Here is a 16967-nt window from a genome sequence, read left to right as displayed (position 1 = left end):
AAAAAAGAGATAGACTTTTTTTGTGTATGAACATACTTACCATTTCTGATGCTCTTCAGTCATCACAGAAGATCCAGGTTTCCATCTGACATCATTTCTCTTCAGCCTGAAGAAACGATTTCTTGTAATGCAGGTCTGTGGGCAATAAATTATCTTGGTTCTCTCATTAATCTTGGGTACTTTGGGAATTGCTGGATTGTAGGTGTATGTTTAATATTATAGGAAACTGCCAGACAGTTTTGAAAAATTGTTTTGCAATTTTACAATCCTATAAGCATTGTATGAGAATTCTGTTGCCTCCTGCCATTCTAAAACTGGTATTGTCTTTAAGCCATTTTAGTTGATACAAAGCTTATTAAGTTATTAAATTGATCTGTTGTTTTACTTCTTTTCTAATCTTTATTTCTTTTAATTATTTTCCTTCACTTTTTGCATTGTCTCCTAACCAAATATTGGCATAGAGCTAGTGAGATCACACATCCTTCGCTTGTTCCTGATTTTGGGGAATTCATTCAGTATTTTACTATTAAGTATGGCGTTAGCTCAAGGATTTTTCTGTAGGTGTTTATTTATTAAATTGAGGACATTTGCTTCTATTATTAGTTTGCTGAAAGTTTTTAATCATGCATAACCATTGAATTTTGTCATTTTTTTTTCTGCATCTATCAAGGTGATTTTTCTTTTATTCGTTAATGAAAATAATTAAATTGATTGCTTTTCCATTTTTAAATTAACATTGCATTTCTTAGATAAATATCACATGGTCATGATGTATTATTATCCTTATAACATATTGCTAGGTTTGACTTGCTAGTGTTTTTAAACAATTTTTATATGAGGGCTATTGGTCTGATTTTTCTTCTTGTAATGTCTTTTTCAGGTTTTGGTAGCTGGGTTGTGGCAGCCTCATAAAGTGAATTGGGGAGTATTCCCTTCTTTTCCTGCTGAAGTTTTGATAGAATTTATTAGTGATCCTGCACATTTCTTTCTGATAAAGTTTAAAATTATGATTTAAAATTTAAAATTATGATTTAACTTTAGCAGATACAGGGCTATTCCAAATTTCTATTTTAGTTTTGATAACAAGGAATTTGTTTATTTCATCTAACTTTTTAGAACTTTGGGCCAACAGTTTATTTTTTTTTTAATAGGCATCCCTTATTGTCCTTTTCATGCCTGTATATTGGTAATAAGGCTTCCTTTTTCAATCTTGATACCAATCAAGATTGACTTTCCTTTTGTTTTGTGTTATTTAATCACTCTTCCTATGGGTTTAGCAATTTTTAAATGGGATTTGACCCTCTTTTATTATTTTTTATGGTAAAAAACCCAGAAAACCTACATTTACCCTCAACAATTTTTATGTGTACAGTACAGTATTGTTAACTGTATCCACACTGTTATACAACAGGTCTCTAGAACTTTCTCATCTTGCATGAGTGAGACTACTCATTGATCAAAAACTTCCTGTTTCCTCTTCCTGGTAACCACCATTCTCCTTTCTGTTTTTGTTAACTTATATTCCTCATATAAGTGGAATAATGCAATATTTGTCTTTTTGTGACTGGCATATTTCACTTAGCATAATGTCCTCAAGGTTCATCCATGTTGTAACAAAAGGCAGGATTTCTTTTTTTTTTTAAGAGTGAATAATATTCCATTTTATGTATTTACCACTTTTTTTTTTATCCATTTTACCTGTCGATCAACATTTAGGTTGCTTCCACATCTTCGCTAAAGTGAGTGTGCAAATATCTCTTCAAGGTCCTGGTTTCAACTCCCATTGTTAATTTTTTTAGGAACCTCTCTACTATTTTCCATAACGGCTGCACCATTTTACAATCCTGGCAACACTGCAATAGGGTTTCAGTTTCTCCACATCTTTGCTGAAACTTATTTTCTGGTTTTTTGATAATGGCCATTCTAATAGGTGGAGGTAGTATCTCACTGTGATTTTGATTTGCATTTCTGTGATAATCTGTGATGTTTAGTATCTTCATGTGCTACTAACCATTTGTATCTCTGAGGAAATGTTTATTCAAGTCCTTTGCTCACTTTTTAGTCAGGTTATTTGTTTTTTGTTAATGAATTGTAGGAGTTCTTTATATATTCTGGATATTAACCTCTTATCTGGTATATGGTTTGCATCTGTTTTCTCCCATTCTGTAGGTTGCCTTTACACTGTTGATTTTTTTCCTTTGCTGCATAGACGTTTTTAAGTTTTATGTAGTGTCACTTGTCTGTTTTTGCTTTTGTTGTTTGTACTTTTGGTGTTATTGCCCATTCCAATGTCATGAAGCTTTTTTCCTGTTTCCTTTTATAGTTTCGGGCCTGGGGCTTAGCAATTTTAATATTTGCAAATAATCAACCTTGGGCTTAATTACCTTTAAAGTTTCATTTATATTTCATTGATTTTTTCCTAATTACTTATTTTCTTCTTATTTATTTCCTCTTTATTTCATAGCTTCTTAAGGTGGAAGCTGAGTTTTTGTAAATTAAAACTCTTTTTGGTGCATTCATATAAAGCTTTAAGAAATGCTAGAGCTGCTGTATTAGTTTGCTAGCACTGCCATAACAAAATACCACAGACCAGGTGGCTTAAATAGCAGAAATTTGTTTTCTCACAATTCTGGGTGCTAGAAGTTGAAGACCGAGGTGCTGGCAGTGTTGGTTTCTTCTGAGGCCTTTCTTTGGCTTGTAGCTAGCCTTCTCCCTGTGTTTACATGGATTTCTCTGTGGAACTGTCTTGTATTCAAATTTCTTTTATAAGGATACCAGTTATATTGGATTCAGGCCAATCCTAATAATGTCATTTTAACTTAATTACCTCTTTAAAGAACCTACCTCTAAATAAAGTCACATTCTAAGGTACGGGGGATTAGGACTTTCACATATGGATTTGGTAGGGACATAGTACAGCCTATAACTCCATATCACAAATTTGGTTAGTTGTGATATGTTTCGATATGTTGTATTTATTAGAATTATTCAGTTTGGAACACTTCTTTATGTCCCTTGGAATATTTGCTTCTATCCATATCTCTTTTAGACCAGTGTTGCTTAATTTCTAATCATGGAGGTCTTTCTAGTATCTTACTGTTAATGATTTCTACTTTAATTCCATCTTGGGCAAAGACCATACTCTTTTTAAGTTTTAGTCTTTTGAAATTGGTGACTCGTTTTATATGCCTTGGAATTTCATTTACCTTGGTGAATATCCTATGTGCACCTTCTACACTTGGGTTTATTGTTGTATAAGTGTAAATTATATCAATACTACCTGTTAGTGTTTTTTAAAATCACTTATTAGTTCCAGAAATTTCTTGTTAATTCTCTGGGATTTTCTACATAGACAGTCAGGTAATCTGCAGACAAAGACAATTTTATCTGCTCCTTCCCAATCTGTATACCTATTATTTCCTTTTCCTGTCTTCTTACATTAGCTAGGAATTCCAGTAGGATATAGAATAGGAGTGGTTAAAGGGAACATCCTGGCCTTGTTTCTGATCTTAGCAGGACAGCATCTAGTTTCTCAGCATTAAATAAAGCTATAGACTTGGCACTCTGTAAGCATAGCCACAGTTATTTATAGAGGGTATCAGCACAGCCCATTCTTAACCTAAGCCTAATAAAATTAATATTGATTCATTAATGCCATCTAATATCTAGCCAGTGTTCAAATTTCCTTGATTGCCTCAAAAATGTCTAAACAGGATCCATGCGTTGTATTTGTTGGATATGTCTCTTAAACCTCCTTTTATTCCATAAATGTGCTCTTGCATGTGTCTCCTCTCTGTCTGTCTGTCTGTCTGTCTGTCTCTCTCTCTCTCCCCCAACCCCCCAGCCATTAACTTGTTCAAGGCTTTACATTTTTAAGAAAATTATAAACATGTCAATTTACTCCTCAGTACTTCAATTTCTTAACTCATTTTTCTCTATATCCAGAATATTATGATCACACCTAACAATATTCACAGTAATTCTCTAACATCATTTAATACACAGTTCATATTGAATTGTTCTTCATAGTCCCCCAAATGTTCATTTGTCCATACAAGGTCTATAGATCACACTTGAAGAATGGTTTATCTCATATGTAGCTTTCCATTAGAGAAAAATCTCTCCTCTTAAAAATTTCTTTATGAAATTGATTTGTTGAAGACCTGGGTCATTTGCTGACTGCCCATTCTTAAGTTTCAAATCTTGGGAACCTAATCTTGGATATATGTAATAAGTGGAAGGGACTGTGAAATCAGATTACGGCTTCTACCCTGCTTCAAGTCTCCCCGCAAATCTACCATTTGTGGAGCCTATAGCACTTTCTGTTTTGAATTTCCTGGGCCTTGTCCTTTTGCCTTGGGGCAGATGTGGATGGGGAACTTCTGTTTTCATGATAGGTCATTTTGTTTCTCAACATGAATGCTCACCTGTGGCCACTCTGGGGCCCTTTTCCTCTTAAGAGAGCAGCTGGGTGACAAAATCTCACCCAGCTGCTGGGGGCTTCATTTCCCAACTGGACATTGGGGCTGAGCCTGCTGCTGGCCCAGCTCTGGGAGTCTTATTTACAGGACACTGGTTAAAAATGAGCTGCTCTGAAGCTCTCTGCAACCTCTGTTCCCCTCACTCATGCTGAACTAGGAGGCTGGATGAAAGGGTACTCCTGCTAAGCATCCCTTCACTTCTCTTTCCCCAGCTCTGCCTCTGCAACTTGACTGTTCTCTAGGAAGAGCACTCAGCAGGCCAGGAATATGGCTCCAGGGCTCCTGACAACCAGGGATGAGGTGAGTCCTGAAATTTCTTTCTAGCTCGTGCAGGATGGCCCATCACCTTTCCTTGTCCGGGAGCTTGCCTTGTCCTAGAGCTTTTCTAGCCCTGATCTTGGAGGTGTAGCTTGTGTTACTTGTAGCCTTTTCTCAGCCTCCTTTGTTTCATTCATGACTCAGGCATTCACCAAGTAGTAAATTGTGATCAGCACAATTTGAAATACAAATATAACGCATTCGTGCTTATGTGCCCGGCAATTCCCAGGGCCTAACAAAGTGAAAGAAGGCTTTTTAACAAAGTGAAGGAAGGCTTTTGAGGGAGGAGCTGACAGAGCTGCCCCTGATGGACTTAGCAAGTTGAACAGCTGAGGTAAGATATTCCTGTGGGAATGGGGCAGGGAGCTTAGGCTCAGACACTGGGTGACTGGCAGGCTGTTCCTCACCATATGGGAAGCTTGGAGCAGCCAGTGGCCTTTGGTCACATCAGTTTTCTCTGTGTAGAGGTGAGGGTGCTGACTTGCTGTCATCCGAAATCATGGAGGCCACCAGTCAGTGGCATGACATATTTAAGTCTTGGAGGAAAAACTGTCAACAGAAAAGCTGTCAAGAATGAAGGAGAAATTAAGATGTTTCCAGGTAAAATCATTAAGAATAGACCTGCTCTACAAAAATGCTTCAGGCTGAAATGAAAGGATTCTAGACAGTAACTCTTTAAACCATAAGAAAAAAAAGTGAATACTAGTAAAAGGAACTTTATACGTAAATGTTAAAGCCAGTATTGAACTTTTTGTTTGGGTTATAACTTTTGCTTTTTTTAATATAATTTAAGGCAAACATAAATAAATTATAAATCTATGTTAAGGGGCATAAAATGTATAAGGATGTAATCTGTGACAATTACAAAATATGGGAAAAGAGGTGGAAAAGTATAGGAGCAGAGTGTTTGTATACTGTTGAAACTAAGTAGGTAGATTTTTACAGGTTTAACATGTTAACTGTAATCTTCAAGGCAACCACTAAGAAAATACTAAAAAATGTCAGAAAAGGAAAAAAGGAAATAGAAGTGTTACACTAAAAAAAAAATTAAAAAATTACAAAAAATGTTAAAAAAGGCATAAATGGAGGAATTAAAGAACGAAAGACATACAGACACAGAAAACAAATAGCCAAATGGCAGAAGTAAATCCTTTAGTAATTACATTAACTTTAAGTGGAATAACTCCCCAATCAAAATGCACGGATTAGCAAACTGGATTAAAAAAAACCAAGATTGGATTCTAAGAAAATGGCGGCGTGAGGTGAGCCTCTGGAAATCTCCCCTGGAATTTACAATAAATTGAACAGCTATAACTCCACAAAGGACTCCGTGCACAGCAGACAGGCAAGACGAAAAGGCTCACTACTGAATTCACCAAAAGGTGGGCAAATTGCGCAACCAGGGGAGGAGGGAAGGGAGAAGTGCGGAGACGGAGCCACACGGGCACAGGACACAGACCTAGCTCAGTGCTCCGAGCTCGCTGCATCCCGGAACTCCCGCAACTGCGGGAGAGGGAAGAACTCGGACTGCTAGGGCTTTGCTTATGGCCCACAGGGCTGAGGGGGCAGCATATAACACGGCTGAACCAAATGCATACAACAGAGACCTCAGAGCAAAGACTGAGGGAAGAAGGCTGAAAACAGGGGTTTAAGCCATCACTGCCGAACAGAGAACAGAAGCCGTGGGCACTGAGACTAGCCGCCCACTCCCTCCCTTCCCAGAGCTCGCCCCGCCCCCACCTGCCCAGTGCTAGAAGTGGAACAGTAGCACTGTCAGATCAAAAGAACAGAATATTTGCAGTTCTGAGAACTGTGGTCCGCAGACAGATTTGCAGCCCAACTAGTTCCGGCAAAGGGGAGGGTGCTGTGGAAGTGGTGGTCTGTGGTGATGGTCGCTGCCATTGCTCTGAGCCACCTCTCACAATTTACCCCGCCCCTGTCCCCACCTATCTGGGTGGATCCCTGCAGGAGTAAACAGAACTGCTGAAACAGAAGGGCTCTGAATCTGGTGCAGGAAGAGCTTTGGAACTTCAAAAGCTCTCCACATCCCCACAGGGATGCGGCACCCTATGACCCAGGCGAACTGTTAACAGAGGAGCAGCCTGCCTTCCAGGGAATCCCCCCATTGTGTGAGAAGCTGGAAGAGTGCAGAGAAAACATAACATCACAGTGTGAGAGACAAAAGGGCTACAGTTGGAGAGAAAATAAGACATTCTACCAACACGTACTGGAAAACAAAGACCTCTTCCTATGAACTTGTGGCAGAACCCACTCCTGGAGATGTCTAGGAAGAGAAATAATAAATCATTAATTGCCATGAATAACCAAGGCAACAAGACAGCTCAGAAAGAAAGTGAAAGTCTCCAGAAAATGAACTTAAAGATTTGGAAATATGTGACTTAAATGACAGGAATTCAAGATGGCAGTTCTGAAAAAACTCAATGAGATGCAAGAAAACTCGGAAAAGTAGTTTAATGAACCCAGAAACACAATCAAAGAACACAAACATTTTACCAAAGAGACTGAAATTTTAATAAAGAACCAAATAGAATTCCTGGAGATTAAGAACTCAATAGAAGAAATGAAGAATGAAATAGCCAGCTTAGGTAGTAGACTTGACCAGATGGAGGAAAGAATCAGTGACATCAAAGATAGAAACCTGGAAATGACATGGATGGAAGAAGAAAGAGACTTGAGGCTTAAAAGAAATGAAAGAACTCTACAAGAACTTTCTGACTCCATCAGAAAGAGCAATATAAGAATAATGAGAATACCAGAAGAAGAAGAGAGAGGTTAGGGAACAGAGAGTATATTCAAACAAATACTCGATGAGAACTTCCCAAACTTGTGAAAGAACTGGATCACTGAATACAAGAAGCAAACAGAACACCTAATTACCTCAAACCCAGCAGGCCTTCTCCAAGGCACATTATATTGAAGCTGTCTAAAATCAACGACAAAGAAAGAATCCTCAAGGCAGCCAGGGAAAAGAAGATGGTAACCTACAAAGGAAAGCCCATTAGATTATCATCAGATTTCTCAGCAGAAACGCTACAAGCCAGGAGGGAATGGAATAAAATATTCAAATTATTGAAAGAGAGAAACTATGAGCCAAGAATAATATATCCAGCAAAGATATCCTTTAGATGTGAAGGTAGAATAAAGATCTTTCCAGAAATACAGAAGCTGAGGGAATTTTCTAATACACGACCTGCACTACAAGAAATACTAAAGGAGGCTATTCGACCACCATCAACAGGGACAATTTGTGGCAACCAAAACTCAAAAAGGGGGAGAGTAAAGGCCTGAACCAGAATATGGGAATGGAGAAAGTGAGCCTGTTGAAGAAAATGGAATACTCTAAACATAAAACTTTCTTTTACATAAACTCAAGGGTAACGACTCAAAAAAAATCCAGAACTGAAACATATACTGTAATAAAAGAAGAAACAGAGGGAAATACCAAAGAATACCACCACACAGAACTAACAGACAACAACAAAAAGGCAAAGAAACAATGGAGACACAGTCTTACCAGAAAAACTAAAGATAGAATGATAGGAAATCCTCACATATCAATAATCACCCTAAATGTAAATGGACTGAACTCACCAATAAAAAGGCACAGAGCAGATTGGATCAAAAAACTAAACCCAACCATATGCTGTCTTCAAGAGACGCATCGCAGCTACAAAGACAAGCATAGACTCAAAGTGAAAGGGTGGAAACTGACACTCCAAGCAAATGGTATCCAGAGAAAATCAGGTGTAGCCATAATGATATCAGATGAAACAGACTTCAGGGTGAAAAGGTAACCAGAGACAAAGATGGACGTTTCATAATGGTAAAGAGGCTATACAACAAGAAGACATAACAGTCATCAATATTTATGCCCCCAATCAGGGAGCACCGAAATACACCAAGCAACTGCTAACAGAACTAAAGGGAGAAATTGACCAAAACACAATTATACTACGGGACCTAAATACGTCATTGACAGCTATGGATAGATCATCCAAACAGAATATAAATAATGAAATAGCAGCCCTAAATGACACCTTAGATGAAATGGACATAATTGACATTTATAGAGCACTTCATCCTAAAACATCAAACTATACATTTTTTTCTAGTGTACATGGAACATTCTCAAGGATAGTCCATATATTGGGACATAAAACTAATCTCAGCAAATTTAAGAAGATTGTAATCATACCAAGCATATTCTCTGATCACAAGGCTTTGAAATTGGATATCAACTGCAAAAAGAAAGCAGGAAAAACCACAAAGACATGGAGATTAAACAACATACTTTTAAAGAAGGACTGGGTCAAAGAAGAAATTAGAGGAGAGATCAAAAGATACATAGAAACAAATGACAATGAAAATACATCCTACCAAAATTTTTGGGATGCAGCAAAAGCAGTTTTAAGAGGGAAATTTACATCATTACAGGCCTATCTTAAGAAACAAGAAACATACCAAATAAATAACCCTACATTACACCTTAAAGAACTAGAAAAAGAACAAATGAAACCCAAGGTCAGCAGAAGAAAGGAAATAACAAAAATCAGAGCAGAACTAAAATAGAGAACAAAAAGACAATAGAAAAAATTTGACAAAGAGCTGGTTCTTTGAAAAGATTAACAAAATTGACAAACCCTTGGCTAGGCTCACTAAGATAAAAAGAGAGAAGACACTAATAAACAAAATCAGAAATGAAAAAGGGGAAGTTATCACGGTTGCCACAGAAATACAAAGGATCATCCAAGAATACTATGAAGGACTATATGCCACCAAATTCAATAACCTAGAAAAAATGGCCAAGTTCTTAGAAACATATAGCTTTCCTAGGCTAAACCATGAAGAACTGGAAAATCTAAACAGACCGATCACCAGTAACGAAATTGAATCAGTCATCCAAAACCTTCCCAAAAGCAAAACTCTGGGACCAGATGGCTTAACTAGTAAATTCTACCAAACCTTCAAAGAGGATCTAATACCAATCCTGCTCAAACTCTTCCAAAAAATTGAAGAAGAGACAGTACTCCCTAATTCATTTTATGAGGCCAACATTACCTTGATACCAAAACCTCATAAGGACAACACAAAAAAAGAGAACTACAGACCAATATCTCTGATATATACAGATGCAAAAATCCTAAACAAAATCGTAGCAAATTGAATGCAACAATGCACTAAAAAGAGTATTCATCACAGCCAAGTGGGATTCATCCCAAGAGCACAAGGATGGTTCAACATATGCAAATCCATCAATGCGATACATTACATAAACAAAGCACAAAAATCATATGATTATAACAATTGATGCAGAAAAAGCATTTGACAAGATAAAACATCCATTTATGATTAAAACACTCAATAAAATAGGTATAGAAGGAAAATACCTTAACATAATAAAAGCCATAGGTGACAAACCCTCAGCTAATGTCATAATTAATGGTGAAAAACTGAAGTCCTTTGCTCTACGTTCAGGACCATGATAGGGCTGGCCCCTATCACCTCCGCTTTTCAACATAGTGTTGGAAGTCCTCGCCAGAGCAATCAGGCAAGAGAAAGAAATAAAAGGCATCCAAATTGGGAATGAAGAAGTTAAATTGTCACTCTTCACAGATGACATGATGTTATATATAGAAAACCCTAAAGACTCCACCAAAAAGCTATTAGAAACAATCAACGAATACAGTAAAGTTGCCGGCTACAAAATCAATATTTAAAAGTCCATTGCATTCCTATATACTAACAATGAAATCTCGGAAAAAGATTTGAAAAAACAATTCCTTTTGCAATTGCAGCAAAAAGAATAAAATACCTAGGAATAAACTTAACCAAGGATATGAAAGACCTATATGCTGAAAAGTATGACATTTTTAAAAGAAATTGAAGAAGACACAAAGAAATGGAAAGACATTCCGTGATCATGGATTGGAAGAATCAACATAGTTAAAATGGCCATATTACACAAAGCAATATACAGATTTAATGCAATCCCCATCAAAATCCTAATGGTATTTTTTAAAGAAATAGAACAAAAAATCATCAGATTTGTTTGGAACCACAAAAGACCCCAAATAGCCAAGAAATCTTAAGAAAAAAGTACAATGCTGGAGGTATCACACTCCCTGACTTTAGCTTGTACAACAGGGCAACAACAATCAAAACAGCATGGTATTGGCAGAACAACAGACACACAGACCAATGGAATAGAATTGAGATCCCAGAAATAAACCCACATAAGTATGGAAAGGTAATTTTTGACAAAGAAGCAGAAAATATACAATGGAGAAAAGACAGCCTCTTCAATAAATGGTGCTGGGAGAAGTGGAAAGCCACATGCAAAAGAATGAAACTGGACTGCTATCTGCCACCATGTATCAAAATTAATTCAAAATGGAACAAAGACTTACACATAAGACCTGAAAAAATAAACTGCATAGAAGAAAACATAGGTACTAAAATTATGGACCTTGGGTTCAAAGAACGTTTTATGAATTTGACTCCAAAAGCAAAGGAAGTAAAAGCTAAAATAAATGAATGGGACTATATCAAACTAAAAAGCTTCTGCACAGCAAAAGAAACCATCAACAAAATAAAGAGGCAACCAACTGTAGGTTAAGATTTTTGCAAACAGTGCCTCCGATAAGGGGTAATATCCGAAATGTACAAGGAACTCATGCAACTCAACAACAACAAAATAAACAATCCAGTTGAAAAATCGGCAGACGACCTGAAGAGACATTTCTCCAAAGAGGACATACAAATGGCAAATAGACATATGAAAAAATGCTCAACATCACTAATCATCAGAGAAATGCAAATAAATACCTACCGCAATGAGATATCACCTCACTCCAGTTAGGCCATCTTGTTGATGGCCGTCATCAACAAGACAAATAGTAACAAGTGATGGAGAGGCTGTGGAGAAAAAGGAACCCTCATACACTGTTGGTGGGAATGCAGATTGGTGCAGCTGCTATGGAAGGCAGTGTGGACATTCCTCAAAAAATTATGAATAGGATTACTGTATGACCCAGCAATCCCTCTCCTGGGTATCTACCCAAAAAATCTGAAAATATTTATCCATAAAGACACATGTGCTCCAATGTTCATTGCAGCTTTATTTACGGTGGCCAAGACATGGAAACAACCAAAATGTCCTTTGATAGATGAATGAATAAAGAACTTGTGGTATATATACTCAATGGAATAGTATTCGGAGGTAAGAAAAGATGAAATAGGACCATTTGTGACAACATGGATGGATCTCGAGATTATAATGATAAGTGAAATAAGTCAGACAGCAAAAGCAGAGAACCATATGATTTCACTGATATGTGGTATATAAACCAAAAACAACAAAAGAACAAGACAAACAAATGAGAAACAAAAACTCACAGACACAGCAATAGTGTAGTGGTAATGGGGGAGGGAGGTGGTAGATGAGGGTAAAGGGGATCAAATATATGGTGATGGAAAGAGAACTGACTCTAGGTGGTGAACACACAATATGATTTATAGATGATGTAATACAGAATTATACACCTGAAATCTATGTAACTTTACTAACACTTGTCACCCCAATAAACTTTAATTAAAAGATAAAAGAAACCAAGATCTATATACACACACACACACACACACACACACACACACACACACACACATATGCTGTCTAAGAAACTCACTTTAGATATGAGGACATAAAGAGGTTGAAAGTGAAAGGATGGTAAAAGATATTCCATATAAAAAGTAACCTATAAGAGCGCTGGGATAACTGTGTCATGAGACAAAATAGACTTTAAATCAAGAATAGTTTATAAAAGATTAAGAAGGACGTTATATGTTGATAAAAGGTTCACTAAAGAAAGAAGATAAACAATTGTGTATGTATACTATGTTTTCTTTATCTTGATAGACATTTGGGTTGTTTCCAACTTTGAGCTATTGTGAATAATACTGCAATGGACATTGGTGAACAAGTATATGGTTCACTCCCTGCTTTCAGTTCTTTGCTGGGTCCTATGGTAAACTGTATGTTTAACTTTTTGAGGAAATGCTGAACTCTTTTCCATAGAAATCGCACATTTTACTTTTCTCATTAGCAATGCACAAAGGTGCCAGTGTCTCCACACCCTGTCAAACTTGTTGTTTTCTGTTTCTTTGGCAATAACTGAAGATTAGTGGGACCGAAGTCCTATAACTAAGGATATGCAGAAGAAGCCATGTCAAGACTGGTAGGAGGGGCAGAGACATGAAATGGGCTGATCCCACACCCACGTATGGCAGTTAAAAATCAGGACTTATATCTCTCCTGGGGAAGTCCGCACGAGGAGCAAAGGGTCCCCCTCCCACATTAGACTCCCCAGCCTAGGGTTCTAATGCCAGAAAAAGAAGTCCCCATAACTTCTGGCTGGAAAAGCATTGGAGAGTGTAGCTGTGTGAAATGGAGGGCTGCTGTAGTCTCCGGCATTCCTCTTAATGGATTTACTTGCTGATGGACTCACTTCCTCTGGGGCAGCAGCTCAAAAAGTGCCAAGAACTTACAAGAAGGAACTGAATTATATGGCTTTAGGGAGAGTGCTGGATGGGCAGCTTTCTCCCAGACAGAAGTGCTGGCAGAAACCATTGTTCCTTTGTTGAGTCTTCCCATGACCCAGGCTGCACATGCAGGGCGTGCATCATATCTGAGTCTCCATCAACCTGGCTGACACTGTTTGCCCCACCCTGGTGATTCCCTGAGACCCTGCCCCAACCAACTTGCTGGCCCATCCAATCAACTTCCAGTGGCTTTTCTATACAAATGGCCTATCTTGTCTCATGCTATGGGTTTGCAAACCCACATAAGCAGCATCTGGCCTCAGTGTGATTGCTAAGCAGTACCTCTTGCAGAGCAGCACCAAGCCTGACACTAGTGGTAGCCACATTCAGTTTGCAGCTTAGCCTCTCCCACGTACCTCCAAGCCCAGCACAAGTGGGAACCGTCTACAGATCACTTTGTAGCTCATATCAAGTATCCCCAGGCAGGGCACAGGCAATGGTTGAACTTGGCCTGCACCAGAGCCCCTCCCAAGAGGCCCCAAGCCAACACATTCAGTCGCCAGCTTCACATCACAACAGAGCACCATCCAACCACCTCCACAAATGACAGACCCAAAGGGCAGACTCAGTAGGCAACAGAGAACTGCTAAAGCAAATCCTGCTCTATAGGGTCAGCCCCTGCACAACAGCTCCTCCACCGTGGTCACCGTCAGTTCTCACAACCAATCAGCTTGTTGGGCAATCCCTCCCACTGATGTGCCAACAGCAATCAAAGCTCAACTGCAATAGGAGGGCACACATAACCCACACAAGCGATATATCTGAAGCTCCTGGCTTGGGTGACAGGAAGACTGTGTCACTAGGCCCCACCTACTACATAAGGCCAGTCTACCAAGACCGGGAGACATAGCAGCTTTACCTCATACATAGACACAAACCTAGGGAGGCAGCCCAAAGAAGAAGACAAAGAAACATGTCCCAAAAGAAAGAACACAACAAGGCTCTAGAAAAAGAACTAAACAAAACGCAATCTACCAGATGCAGAGTTTAAAACATTGGTTATAAGGATGCTCAGTGATTTCAGGGAGAACTTCAACAAGGAGATAGAAATATGAAAATGGAGACAAACCAGTCAGAAATGAGGAATACAATAACTGAAATGGAGAATACATTGGAAGTAATCAACGGTAGATTAGATGAAGCAGAGGATTGAATCAATGATTTGGAACACAAGGTAGCAGAAAACACCCAATCAGAACAGCTAAAAGGAAAATGAATCCAAAATCACGAGGAGAGTTTAAGGGGCCTCTGAGACAACATCAAGCCTACCAACATTCATATCATATGGGTATCAGAAGGAGAAAGAGAGCAAAGAATTGAAAACCTATTTGAAATAATGATAGCAAGCTCCCCTAACCTTATGAAGGAAATAGACATACAAACCCATAGCACAGGAAGCACAGAGTCCCAAACAAGATGAAGTCAGAGGTCCACATCAAGTCACATCAAAATTAAAATGCCAAAGGTTACAGACGAGGAGAAAATTTTGAAAGCAGCAAGAGAAAAGCAGTTAATTCCCTAAAAGGGAACTCCCATAAGACTGTTAGCTGACTTCTCAACAGAAATTTTGCAGGCCAGAAGGGATTGGCAAGAAATATTCTGTGATGAAAAGCGAGGACCTACAACCAAGATTAGTCTGCCCAGCAAAACTATCATTTACAATCAAAGGACAGAAAAAGAGCTTCCCAGACAAAAGTTTAAGGAGTTCATCACCACCAAACCATTATTACAAGAAATGTGAGGAAGAGAAGGAAAAAGCATAAAAAAATATGAATAATAAAAAGGCAATAACTACATATCTCTCAACAATGTCTTTAAATGTAAATGAATTAAATGCTTCGGTCAAAGACAGTGGGTGGCTGAATGGATAAGAAAACAAGACTCTTAGCATATGCTTCCTACAGGAGACTCACTTGACATGGAAAGACACACAGACTGAAAATAAAAGGATGGAAAAAGTTATTTCATGAAAATGGAAACAAACAAACAAACAAAAAGCTGGCATAGCAATACTTACGCCAGACAAAATCGACTTTAAAACAAAGGCTATAATAAAAAAAAATAAAAAAACCAAAAACAAACAAACAAAGGCTATAATGAGACAGAGAAGGACCCAGAAATTCTGCTTCTGGGAATTTATCCAAAGAACTCCAAAATACTAATTTGAAAAGACATATGCATTCATATGTTCGTTGAGGCATTGTTTACAATGGCCAAGGAATGGAGGCAACCTAAGTATCCATCGATAGATGAATGGATAACAAAGTGGTGCATATACAATGGAATGTTACTCAGCCACAAAAAAAAAGAAGGTAATCTTGCCACCTGCAACCACAGGGATAGCCCTAGAGGGTATTATGCTAAGTGGAATAAGTTAGAGAAAGACAAATACAGTATGATTCACTTACATGTGGAATCTAAGCAAACAATCGATCAAAACAAACTCACAGATAGATCATTTTGATGGTTGCCAGTTGGGAGGGGGTTAGGGGGGATGGGTGAAAAAGGAGAAAAGATAAAGAAGTACAAATTTATAGTTACAAAATAGTACTGGGGATGTAAAGTTTAGTATAGGAAATATGTATGGTGTCAGACAGGTACTAGATTTATTGGGGTGATCACATTGTAAGTTGTATAAATGTCTAATCACTATGTGTACACCTGAAACTAATATTGTATATTAACTGTAATTGAAAGAAAAATTACAATACATACAATACCATTAAAATCATTAAAAACAGAAATTCTTAACAAAACGTAGAATTTGTATGCTGAAAACCACAAAATGCTGATGAAAGAAACCAAAGAACATCTCAGTAAATGGAGAGACATATCATGTTCATGGATTTGAATAGTCAACATAGTAAATACGTCACTTATCCAAACAGATATACAGGTTTAATGGAAATCTCGTAAAAATTCTATCAAGGTGTTTTGGTCCCTATAGACAAGTTTATTCTGAAATTTATATGAAAAGTCACGTGCCCCAGAATAGCTAAAATAACCTTTAAAATGAAGAATACAGTGGGAAAAATCAGCCTACCTGAATTCAAGGTCTGTCATGTAGCTACTGCAATCTATGATGTTTTTGACATCATAGACATAGAGATCAATAGAACAGAACAGAGAACTAAATAGATTTACCAGCAATGTGGGAAGGGGGATAACAGTCTTGAACACATGGCACCAGGGGTCAAGGTAAAAGCAGGATCTGTGGCTCTCATCTGGGTGCCCCACACCAGCCTTCTTGCTGCTGTGGCTCTGGATAGTGGCTTCCGTTGGCTGGGTGAGCAGGGATATGTTTGTGTTACAGGCACTAATGGCCTTCCAGGATGTAGCTGTGGCCTTCACCCGGAAAGAGTGGAAGCTACTAAGTCCTGCTCAGAGGATCCTATATCGGGATGTAATGCTGGAGAACTATAGCCACTTGGTGTCGCTGGGTAAGGACAGCCCTTCTCAGGTCTTGGACTCTGCCTGCGGGCATTTTAAGATCTATGTAGCAGACACCATGCTTTTGGCTGAGACAGAAAAATAACATTTTCCCTATAC

The 16967-nt window shown here is 38.2% G+C and overlaps 1 protein-coding gene across 1 annotated transcript in view; it reads left to right on the top strand.

The window, feature by feature from the left end:
• ZNF169 (zinc finger protein 169) overlaps window positions 1-16967 on the top strand; it is a 32331-nt gene that overhangs the window by 4627 nt on the left and 10737 nt on the right. The window contains exons 2-3 of the mRNA XM_074331514.1: window positions 4694-4781; window positions 16732-16950. Coding sequence (XP_074187615.1) covers window positions 4749-4781; window positions 16732-16950 — 252 coding nt within the window. The 5' untranslated portion in view covers window positions 4694-4748. The remainder of the gene's footprint in view (window positions 1-4693; window positions 4782-16731; window positions 16951-16967) is intronic.

This window comes from Rhinolophus sinicus, linkage group LG04, assembly GCF_036562045.2.
Source record: "Rhinolophus sinicus isolate RSC01 linkage group LG04, ASM3656204v1, whole genome shotgun sequence".
NCBI classification, from domain to species: domain Eukaryota; kingdom Metazoa; phylum Chordata; class Mammalia; order Chiroptera; family Rhinolophidae; genus Rhinolophus; species Rhinolophus sinicus.
This window is presented reverse-complemented; position numbering and strand designations above follow the sequence as displayed.